At 43.5% G+C, this 11,935-nt stretch overlaps 1 protein-coding gene across 26 annotated transcripts in view; it reads left to right on the top strand.

The window, feature by feature from the left end:
- Nucleotides 1-2,915: 2,915 nt before the first annotated feature.
- The window catches only part of Rims1 (regulating synaptic membrane exocytosis 1), a 479,343-nt gene continuing 470,323 nt past the window's right edge, over nucleotides 2,916-11,935 (top strand). For 5 of the 26 annotated variants that reach the window (XM_060369745.1, XM_060369744.1, XM_060369741.1 and 2 more), the window contains exon 1: nucleotides 2,924-3,303. In XM_060369745.1, the coding sequence (XP_060225728.1) occupies nucleotides 3,140-3,303 (164 nt within the window). In that variant the 5' untranslated portion in view covers nucleotides 2,924-3,139. Of the gene's footprint in view, nucleotides 3,304-11,935 lie in introns of all 26 variants that reach the window. The other 21 variants (XM_060369789.1, XM_060369748.1, XM_060369747.1 and 18 more) reach the window with 14 other exon arrangements.

The following is an 11,935-nucleotide window of genomic DNA, read 5'->3' as shown; positions in this document are numbered from 1 at the left end:
TGTGTGTGTATGTGCAGTGCTCACACACACACGTACTGGCTCTCTCTCTCTGACCATGTCAGGCCTGGTTATCAGACTCTGGTTATCAGGCCTGGTGATGTGTGCCTTTACCTCTGAGCCATCTCACCAGGCCCCACAAGGTCTAAATTTAACAGGTAAATAAGGTGAGTTTATAAATGTCATGTCTTAATCTGGTAGGACAAATGTTCTTGCAAGTGGAGGGAGAGACACCAAAGACATGAATATATGGCAGCCATCTTTAAGCCAAGAAGAAAGGCCTCAGGAGAAATGAAGCCTGTTAACATCTTGATCTTGATGTTTCAGCTTTTAAAAGCTTCCAGATATAAATTTCTTTTGGGTAAGCTACTCTGCCAATGCTATTTTATTATAGAAACCCAAATAAAATAAAGCATCATTATTAATTGTTAAGTCTTGCTCTCAAGAGTTTTCCTCAGCTAGTTCTCATTTTTACTGAGCTTTTATAATTCCTTTATTTGTATTTTAGAAGAATCTGAGGAGAACTTGGTTATGAACCTCCTGAGGACTCAGACTTTGTATTCCCATTTCCACGTTGACTCCACAGAGATAGACAGCTGTCAGGACAACTGAGCCATCTATATTGCAGAATCTTTTGGTGCCTTAATAATGAAGAGATAAACATATTATTTGGAAAGAGCTCAAAATTTAAAAAAAACAACAAAGTGATTTTCCAACAGATCAAAAGTTACATGTGTCTTATTTAATACTCTTCACTCAATCTGAGCTAAGTGCCTCTTCCCCAGCTTTATACAGATGTGGAGATGGTTATTTAGCCAGTGTCAGACTGTCTTTCTTTTCTTTTTTTTAAATCTTCTTAAATATATGATGGGTGAAGAGAAGCAAGTATAATTTTTGTTATGAAGAAAAGATGCTGATCAGAGTGTTCTATCATTTGCCTAATTAGAGAAATAAGAAAATCTGGCTAGAGATCAGAACTTATGGAAGCAATCAGTGGAAAATTTAGTGGACTACACACTTATTTTAGCGACAGCCTCTTCAGTGACACACTGTTTAAGAAAAGCTCAATGCTGTGTTGTATAACTAAACATAATGATTATAAAGCAATAATAAATCCTTAAAGCACCAAAGATTGTTCTCGGTTATAATACTCTTTGTAGATATTTTAAAGGGAGAGAGGGAGAGAAGGAGAAGGGTAGGCAGGACTATATGTGTCCAGAGTTAGACAATAAGAATGACCAGACATAGAAATGACACTGTTACACATTACTCTCTGGGTATTAGTCTGGAGACAACTGAAGCTGACATGGCAACTGTTTCAAATAATTCAGAGAGTCTGGTTACAGGAAGGATTTAGTCTTAAGAACCAAGTTAATACTGTAGGTAGTGAGCTTTTAATTACTGAGAGAATTCAAATATATGTGTCCACATTAAAAAAAACTGCATTTACAGACAAAATCAATTAATTTCTAAGTTTTTTAAATTTGAAGATTTAGCATCCTACATTCCCCTTATCCCTACCTCTACCCCCACCCCCACATTAACAAAGTTAAGCTTGGAGGAGGAAAATGAGTACTACCTTGCTTGCGGAACTACAGGAAGAATTCCCCAGGACAGAAGCCCATCTGACTCTCATCATTATTACTATGAGATCCTTACTGGGAAATGGCTCAATTTGAGCCCTTCTCTCTATTGATTCTTTCATAACTGCATTATTCACTCCCCAGGTTTCAAAGCCGATCACATTACCCATTTTAAAAGAATTGTCTATTAATTTTTGCCTTTATCACCAAAAGAAGCTCATCCTTAACGCCCATCATTGCACCTGACATTGCGTAGAAGCTGCTAAGTATAATAGGACTCGGGTAGGTGTTTTCCTTATCCTGGCATCCGTGTCGCTGGAGAAGTACCCACCGAGGCTGAGAAGCGAGTACCTGACGATAGCGAACATCACTGGAGGAATTAGAGTAGATAATCCATTTACAAGCAGCAGCCAAGTGCAGTTATGCAGTCTGATGGGGCTACCCAGTGCCCCAAATGGCAAATTAAGGAGTTACTGTGTGGTGGGGCGTCTTGAGGGGAAAATGAGGATACGGTAGTAGACCGATTCCAGCCAGAACCCGTCAAGAGAGAGATTGCGTTGAAGAGTACAATGCCAGTTCAGGTTGCTGGATGTGTGTATGTTGTGTGTGTGTGCACCAAAAATTGTCTAGAAACCCACACCACTGTGGCTGTGCACACTTGACAAGTAAAGAAGAAAGACATGGTGGCAGGAAGGGGAAAAATGGATCTAGAAGGTGTTCCATCCTGCTGTTCTAAACCCTGTTGGTGCTCAAAAAGCATCAATGATGAAGACTGGAGCGAGGATGAAGATGATTAATGCAACCCATGGGAAAAATAGGGCTAGGAAGGATGACATGGACCAGGACCTGGAGAGGGAGGATGACTCAGGGTGAGGGGTACCTGGGGAGAGAGAGCAGAGAGTATGCACGTCGGCGAGCGTGGGGGGGGGGGGAGCGGCCAGTGCACGCGTGGCTCGGACCCGAGGAGTGGGTGGGTGGTGCCCGTGGGCGGAGCGGCTCCGGGACTGAGTGGCTGGCAGCTTATGTCTGCGAGAGCAGCAGCATCACCCGGGAGCGAAGCTCCGAGACTCCGCCTAACTGACACCCAAACTCTCCCTCTCCCTCCCGCAGCCCCAAACTGGAGGCAGCGGAGCCCGCGAGCCAGCAGCGTCGGGCGGCCCCGGCCCGGCCCCGCCCCCGGCCCGCCAGCCCAGCCCGCGCCCGGCCGCGCTCCGGAGCCCAGCGCCAGCCCTCGCCCCCTCGCCGTGCCTCCGCCTGCCCGCCCCCGCCAGCCAAGGCTGGGCTGCGGGAGGCGGCCGGGCGGCCCCGAGGCTCGCCAGGGCGACCCAAACAAAGGCAGCATCCGGGCTCGGCGGGAGGCGAAGCATCATGAGAGACTGGGTCCTGTCTGTCCCCGGCTCCGCTGCTGCTGCCGCTGCCGCTGCCGCCGCCGCCGCCGCCGCCGCCGCTGCCGGGAGGGCTTCGCTGTGAGCGTGGAAAGCAGGGGCGCAGCTGCGGGGCGTGAATCCGAAAGGTGAGAGCGAGAGCCAGCGAGCCGAGGGGGCGGGCAGGCCACCAAGATGTCCTCGGCCGTGGGGCCCCGCGGTCCTCGCCCACCCACAGTGCCTCCCCCTATGCAAGAGCTGCCCGACCTGAGCCACCTGACCGAGGAGGAGAGGAACATTATCATGGCAGTGATGGACCGGCAGAAGGAAGAGGAGGAAAAAGAAGAGGCCATGCTCAAGTAAGCACCCCCCCACCCCCAAGGCGCTCCATCCATCCCTAGGTAGTGGTGCCTCCATCCGTCCATTCACCACTCACTCACCCGCTCCTCTTGGTTGAGCGTGGGGGAGGGGCTGGCAAGGGTGGAGAGGTGAGGGCAGAGGTGCCCACCTTAGGACTAGGGTCCTCCCCCCACCCCCCCATCTTGAGCAGGGTGAAAGGTTTGGAAGTCTGGAGGAGGGAGAAGACCTCACAGAACCAGAAACCTAGGAGGATGGCTTGAGACAGGAGTGCCCAAGAGCAGTAGGTGGACAGTAGGACCACCTTGGGGTGAGGTGTGCAGAGCTCAGTGAGGCTGATCAGGAAGCTGATCACACCCAATGGCAGGGCCCTGGGTTAAGGGCAGGTTAGGGACTAGGGGATGAGTAGAGAAATGGGTGGCAGTCGAAACTGCTAAAGGCAGCTCCTCTCTGGAGTTGTTGAGCAGATCTGAGTTACAACAGTGAAGGGTGCTGGTATTTATATAATAATAAAAAAAATGCTTATTTTTAGTGTTCGTTTTGCTACTCACTCATTTTACAATGCAAAGGTTGGGTCTTTTTTGGGCAGTTGCCATCTTTGGTAACCTGCCTCTTCAGCTTCTCTTTAACCTTCTATATTCCTAGTCTTCATACAGAATAACTGTATGAAGGCACGGATTCTTATCCACATGTAATGCCATTGGCAGTATAAAGTTTTGGATAATGACAGTAGCTGATTGGTGACTCTGGCCTGAATCAGATAGGGGTTCCTCATTATTGATTTCCAAGAGATCTCTGGGACCTTCCCAGTTCTTGAAGGAATCAGTCAGGGACTGATTTTCTGCACAACCTCCTCTTTTCAGAACCCATCCACCCTTTGGGGTACCTGTGTCTGGTGCCCCCATTTTCCTGGGGATGAGGAGAGGATAGGGCAGCAGTGTGTGACAGGGCGCTACTGCCATGCAAGCTGGGCTCTGCTCCTTAGCCTCGCCCATGAAGTGAAGCTACAGGGGATTTCAACTCCGCCTTCCCTTGGGAGGTCTTCACCAATTCAGTAAAGTTCTCCTCTCTTGGGTGGAGGGATGGAGATACCCTGACTTGTACTGATGTCTTGGTATCTTCTGCTTATGCAGAAGGTGTATCTGGGGCAGGCAACTGGCATGAAGAGCCAAAGGGAACCTGTTGCATCAGGAGTTGGCTGGTTGCAAAAAGTGTAGAGAGGGAGCAGGGGGTGGCAACAGGGCCCAGGGCACACCCAGCATGGCCTTTCTGGAATTTCCTAGAATTGCAAACTGAAGGGAGGGTGCTGTCTGGGAAGGTATCTCCTTCCCTTCTGTGTAGCTGAGCCTCACAGGAAAAGGATATGAAAAGCTGCATTCATAGACCGTGGGTCCCCCAAGCAAAAGCAACTTCGATGTAGAGTAGGGAGGGTTATATTGAGGGAGAGATGTGGGTGTCAGGCCACAGCAAAATAGTAGATTCCAATTGTCCTTCTTCCTCTTTCATTATAGACTTTGGGAAGATAAAAGGCTGTTAAGTTGGAAGGCCAGAGCTGGCCTGGCTCTATAAGAGCAGCAGGTTTCTGAATTCCCTGCTCCTTCTCATCCAAAAAAAAAAAAAAAAAAAAAAAAAATACTTTAAGCCTGCCAGCTTGAGGGAGGCAGAACCCTCCTTAATCTGCTTCCTGTCCCTAGTGGAAGAATGACGTTCCTGATGCTGCAGGCTTCCCCTCTTCTGAGCCTAGAAGTAATGGATGGTGTCTAATGCTGCTGCTGTCTGTCTGTCTGGTTGTTAGTCCATCTGTCCTCACCACTGCAGCCCCTGCCACCTGTCCTGGACACTATCCTGTTGGTTAGCATTTGCAGATTTGCTGCTGTTTCTTTTGGTGTGTGCTGCAGACAGCAAGTACATGGAGGCCTCCAGGAGCTGGTGATAATATGGGCTGCTGCCTAACAGAGTCCAGACAGGAAAGGGAGGCACGGTGCAAGTACTGGCCATAATGCCTCTTCATTGGCTGTTGGAAGCATCATGGAGAGTGATGGGTTTTAAGTGGGAGTGGATGAGTTTTGGACAGGATTGCAAACCTGCTCAGCACCTAGGGTCAGTGATGATCCTATCTGGGTTTACACCACGGACAAGCAGAAATTAAAAGCTCTGCCCAACTGCTCTTGTCTGGCATGTCATTTTCACTGCTTTCCACAGTCCTGTAAATACTACTCCTTTATGGCACGCTTTCACAGAATATCGCAGCGTGTAATGCTGTTATACAACAGCTCTCGATAACCCTGGACCTCTGCATTAACTTTCTCAATCAGCCTCCTCCTCCAGCGTGGCCTACTGTGCAGCGGTGGGTTGGCAAGTGTTTTGGAATGCTGGTGTACTTCCGTGTAAGCCTGTCAGCGGTGTCTGTAGTTGCTGAGACACAGCTACACTTTTAATTTTTTTTTCTAGAAGGAACTTGGTGTTTTAGAAATCACAGCTCATAGTGGCCATTCAGATGTCACATATGTAAGGGGCACTTGCTATCTAGTCATGGGTGGTGGCCTTCTCGAAGCTGGCCGAGGGAAATGATCAGAAAACAGGATGCTCTTCACACGCCCATGCTAAGATGGAAAGGAGTTTTTGTGGCAATACACATATCACATATCCGAGAAAGTACTCTTACAAAAGACCCAAACAGAACTAAAGTTCTGAGAAGAGAGAAATTAGGTTTGTCGTACTTTTGTGATCATGGCAGGGCCATCCCCATGCACTGCCTACTGTGTATAAGCTATTCTTCTCCACGAGGTATGACAGCAAACATCCACAGAGAGGATGAGAAAATGGATGTGTATTGTAAAGCCATCGTACTAAATACAAATTATAATATGTTTGTACAGTTTGCCTTGATTGCAAATTACTGCTTAAGTCTAGATTTGATAATGACGCTATATAGGCACGGATAGGAAAAATTCATTTTACTTCCACCTCAAGAATTTAAAAAAAAATTGTTACATGAAACTGGAAGTACTTTGTCCTCATGATCATATGATTTCTGTAAAATCTGCTAATTTTAAGTGATATTGCTTTCTAATGAGAAAAAGTTGGCTCTTGAGAATTGTACTTCATGATTGATGTAACTGTAAAACAGGTCAAAATTTCTGGTTCTCTCTCTTTCTCTTGTGTGTGTTTGTGTGTGTGTGTGTTTATGTATGTGTGTGCGTGTTTGTGTGTGTGTATGTGTTTCTGGGCCGTTTTGAAACCTCCCTTTCTCAATGAATGCTTCAAGTACCTGTCACTAGGCATTATGGGCCAATATATTACATAGATGGAAAACTGTGTTATCTGGGACCTAAATCAGAGAAGATCTCATTAGAGGTAAAAATCTTATTCCTTCTCTTAAATAAAAGCTTCAAAGAGAAATGAGTTTCGGAATAGGAAGAGAAGAGAAAAAAAAAAGAAATAGAAGTAAAGATTAAGGGGATGATTTGATGATGTAAATTAAAAACCATATTGAAATAGTTGCTGAAATTGGCTAACACTTATTGAGTATTTACCGCGTGTCATCCATTACTCTGATTGTTTGCAACAACACACGGGTGAGCTGTGCAGACTTAGAGTGTGTGCTTGAGCCCTCCGGAATCCTGGGGCTTTCACTGCTACCCTAAATTGACTCAAATACACAGTTCCACCAGGTTTCAAGTCCATGCCTTTCACAACACATGCCACTGCATCTCTGGGTAGTGTGTTGTCTCTCAACCAAGAAGAAGCTTCTAACATTTATCTTTTCATTCCGTGAATTTCTGGCCTTTCTTCCGATTCAGGGGAGTGGTTTGACAGATTAAGCTGACTTAGAAAATGAGCTGCTGGTCTTGATGGAGCAGGGCCGACTTCACTTCCACTGGTTCACAGAGCCTTCCTGTGGATTGAAGGGAAAGAAATTGCCTCCAATTTAAAGATAATGAAAAGCGTCATAGTACAGTGAAAAGACCTTTGGAACCATGCATTTTCCCCCTTATATTTGATTTCTTCTACTTACTGGGTGAACATGGGTTAGGAAATTGTTAGAATTTTTGGGGGTTCTGTACTTGTTACATATTTTGCACCTCAAGATGTGACTTGCTCTACAAAGATGACTTTGGACCATTTCCCCCTTACTGGGGACTCTGACCTTTATTTTCAAGCATCTTCCAGTATAACCTTCTTGGGGAGAAGAGGTAAAATAGGAGTTTCCATTACTTTAGTTTTTCTGCTTTTCCTGTGTGCATGCATACCATATTGTACTTTCAAATGTATTGAAATGGCTTGTGTTTTTTTAAGAAAGCAAGAAACAAGGTAGTGTCAAAAATAATGGAAAGATTCAAAACCATTGGTTTTTGGTTGATCTGTGGTGGTTCATTTTTAACTTGTGTATACTCTTTCTTAAAAGAGCACTACCATTTTTGTATTTACATTACCGAAGTTGAGGTACTCTATACTATGCAAATCGTTGTGATCTTTGGGCTACTGCCAAGTTGAGTAGTGGAAACACAACTGCTCCTGAAGGTTATTTGTTCAATGGGAAGGCTGACTTGTGCAAATCGGTCTAAAACCTCCTAGAAAGATATCAGTGTGAATTCCTGAAACCACTCTATTCTCCCACGTCTATAAGAACCATATGGATGAGCTTGTTTTGCATGGATTATAAGTGCCATTGTGTTGAATTTCATTTACCTTAATGGTCTATGTTCTGTTTTTAAACAGCTTTGAACATTGGATCTTGGGAGATGAGTTTGGATATTCCAGATATGGTCTAGAGCGTTGAAGAAAATTTTCCTGAGGCACAAGGCAACTAGAGTCATAGAACCTCAGACTCCTATACAGCAATTCCTGCCTTCACTGTTTATTAAAAGTCTGTAGTAAAGGTGTGGGTGTGGGCATTGTAAACTGTTTAGTTCATCTCTTGGGGGTAGAGATTTCCTTTCTATATATCAGACATTTCTCCAGATACTTCCAAATGCCAACTCTTGACAAGCAGTCTATTTTTTTTGTGTTGGTTTATTTTCTAATATTAGTGAAGTTTTTAGGACTTTGGTTTCCTAGGCGCTTGCTCATGATATTTGGTCTGAGAATCCAGAGAGTGAATCTTACAAGCAGCAGGAGAACTGGCTGGTAGGATCTCCTATGCTTTTCTGTGTGCATGCATCTCTCTAGCTTATGTTCTTCTGACCCATTTGCTCTTTCACACACAGGTCTCCCTAAGACAGTAGCATTTTTGCCACTTCTTTCCTCAACTGGAAGTCTCTCTCAGCCATATTATTCTGAGTTTTATTTACCTGAAGTATCAGGTAGGATGTTTCTATGAATAGAATGATGTGATAGTTCAACAATAAGACCAGGCATTAGCACTTCATGTGTCAAAACAGGGCCAGGCAATGAGTCGTGGGGGTAAAACAGACACTGCTCTTCTGATAGCTTATTGCTGCTGTAGTTCCTATCACTTAAAAACTTCCATGGTCTGAAAGGTTGACCTCTGTCTTGTACAGAAAACTGAACAAGGTTTGGGCTTGTTTTTTATTGTTCTTTTTGTTGATGTTGTATTTTGTTGTTTCTGGTTTTGGGGTTTTGTTTTGTTTTGTTTTGAGACAGGGTAGCCCCGGTTGTGCTGGAACTTTCTCTGTGTATGAGGCTCCAACTCTTAAGATCTGCCTGCCTCTGCCTCCTGAACACTAGAATTAAAGGTCTGTACCACTACGTACCACTACACTGTTAGCTGTTGGTCTTAAATGCTATCACTTTCTATAGGTATAAACATTCTCAAGTCATCCCAATCAGTTTCTTGGCTTGCTGGGTACAGTGGGACTTGACAGGTCTGTCCTGGTAACTCATGAGGTTTTCACATGGTGAAGCACAAATATCTTTAAACTTCAAATTACTGTACCCAAGGAAACTGCTCTTGATGCCTTTCCTTTTTACAAACTAAGGTTGACCTGCAGATGCTTTTAGGCTTGCGGGGGAGGAAGTTTTGTTGGAGAAGGCCTCACCCATACTCTTCTGAGGGCTCTGTGACCTGGATTGCAGTTATACTAAGGTGGGAAATTGGCAAGAAATTAAAAGGAAAAATGATCACAGGGCCTTATAGTTATGTTTTTCTTTATTCCTCATTAAACAGCTCATAAATGTTTATAGCACAAAAAGTAGTGGGAAAATGGCAAAGTCTGAACAAGCCAAATAGTTTAAGATGAGAAGAGAAATTAGCTCAGGGTAATTTTCTTATCTTTTACCAGAAAACAAAGCAGTGTTAACTTCTTTGTCAGTGGATGTAATAAATGACTTATTTTTAACAATGAATGAGGGGCTGCTTGTTAAGTAATTCACCTTTTTTAGCTTTCTGTTGGATGATGTAACATATGTATTTAAGCTTTTAAAATTTCTGTGCTAAATGCTCAATCATTTCTGCATGTATAGTTTCACATTCTTTTTGTTTGTTTGTTTTTGTTTTTCGAGACAGAGTTTCTCTGTGTAGTCTTGCCTTGGCTGTCCTGGATTTACTTTGTAGATCATGCTGGCCTTGAACTCACAGAGGTCCACCTGCCTCTGCCTCCCAAATCCTCAGTTTACAAGCGTGTGCCACCACGCCCGGCTTAGTCTCACAATCTTATATTAGGTTTTTGTGCATTTATTTTGACCTAGGTTAAATAGCTGACAACAGTGCTATATTGCAGAATTGGCTTGGGGGCTTTCCTATTTTGTGAAGGCTTCCTGTACATATACATGTTTATTTAAAGAAAAACTAGACTTGCTTAAAAGGTGAGTGACTTATACAATAGATTTGCCTTTATTTTTTTATAACAATTTTTTGCTGTGTATAGTGTTTCATACTGTCAGTTTCAAGTATCAACTTTGATGACAAATTAGATTATCTTTATCCTCTTTCTAGGTTTTGGGATTTTTTTTTCTGCCTCAAATTATTTTTACCAAGCCACTGAAAATCAAGCAATTAAAGTTTAATTTTTTTTTTCAGAGCAGTAAATAATGCAAGCAAGGGGTATAGAATCTTGAAAAACATTGTTTAGACAACAGTAACGATTTACTGAAAATAAGACTTTCCATTTAATAGAATCTCAGTGCATGTTTCTTTTATGGGAAGGCTGAATTCAAAGTTTCAATTATTTTTCAAATAATAGTTGTTGGTTATAACGGCATACAGGCTATCTATGAAAATTCTCTTTTGAGCCTAGCAAAAGTTCAGCCTGCAGTTTAGAGACCATACTCTTGATGTGTGAATTCATTTAAATAGATTTTAAAATGTAGCATTTTGATAATCCCTTTGAAGTTCAACCAGTAAGATAATGTAATATTGTTGAAAAGACTCTCAAGTAATTTGTGAGTTGTTAAGGCATTTAATTAGAATATTAGCTATTTTAAAGAAGCATAATGAATGAAACTGAGATAATATAGATGAAAATACCCAGTCAATGATTTACTCATTTTTTAGTACTTTTTTATTGCTCATAATTAAGCTAAGTTACTTGTCTGGAAGATATTATTATGTTCATATACACAAGGCATGTTCATTGAAAACCAATTAAATTGTCTATACTGCCATGTATACATCTTATGCCGTTTAGTTCTTTTAATGGGCTGTCATGTTTAATATGGATATGTATTCACAAGTAAGACTTACTTAGTATAAGAGCAGTTGCTGATGACAGATTCCCACACTCCATAGGCCCGGCATAGTTTATTACTTCTCGGTTTATGTTACTGTACTTGAAGTATCAATCACTGATCTTTGTAGAATACTCTTCATTTCAGGAAACCAAACGTTCAGGCTAGGTTTTTTTTTTTTTTTGTTGGTTTGTCTTGAACTAGGATCATCTGGGAAGAGAGAACCTCAACTGGCAAAATGCCTCCATCAGATTGGGCTGTAGGCAAGTCTGTCGGGGCATTTTCTCAATTAGGGATTGATGCGAAAGGGCTTGCCTGGCTGACCGTGGGTGGTGCTTCCCCTGCACAGGTGGTCCAGGGAAGGGTAAGTAGGGTGAGCAGGCCACGGGGAGCACACCTGTAAACAGCCTTCCTGTAGGGCCCCTTCTTCAGTTCCTGCCTCCGGGTTCTCGACTTGAGTTTCCACCTTGACTGCTCTCCTTACTTCTATTATGGACTGTGATCTGAAAGGCAAAATAAACCCTCTTCCTCTTCAGGTTGCTTTTGGTCCTGGTGTTCACCACAGCGTCAGAAACATAACTGAGTTGCCGAGTTATTTTAAAGCTCTAGGTCATTGCACCGTCACTGTGGGCCTCACGACTACTCGCGTCGTTTATACTCAGCTTAAGATTTATTTGCTTCTAATTTTATGAATAAGTGTGTATGATGGCTGAATGAATGTATGTGTGGTGTGTGTGGGCACATGCCCACAGGTGCCATGAGAGGGAGTTGAGTCCTCTGCATCTGGAGTGTTAAGCAGTTGTGGATTCTGGGAGCTAAACCTGGGTCCTGGGGTGAGAACTGCAAATGTTTTCCACTGCTGAGCCATTTCTCCACCCCTTTGTCTTGTCATTAAAGAATAAATAAAGCAAGAAGGTGGCTAGTTGTTCTTCCTTCCTTCCTTCCTTCCTTCCTTCCTTCCTTCCTTCCTTCCTTCCTTCCTTCCTTCCTTCCTTCTTTTTTTAT

Source organism: Meriones unguiculatus, chromosome 16, assembly GCF_030254825.1.
Source record: "Meriones unguiculatus strain TT.TT164.6M chromosome 16, Bangor_MerUng_6.1, whole genome shotgun sequence".
In the NCBI taxonomy this organism is placed as follows: Eukaryota; Metazoa; Chordata; class Mammalia; order Rodentia; family Muridae; genus Meriones; species Meriones unguiculatus.
Note: the sequence above shows the minus strand (reverse complement) of the source record. Positions and strands in the feature narration are given on the sequence as shown.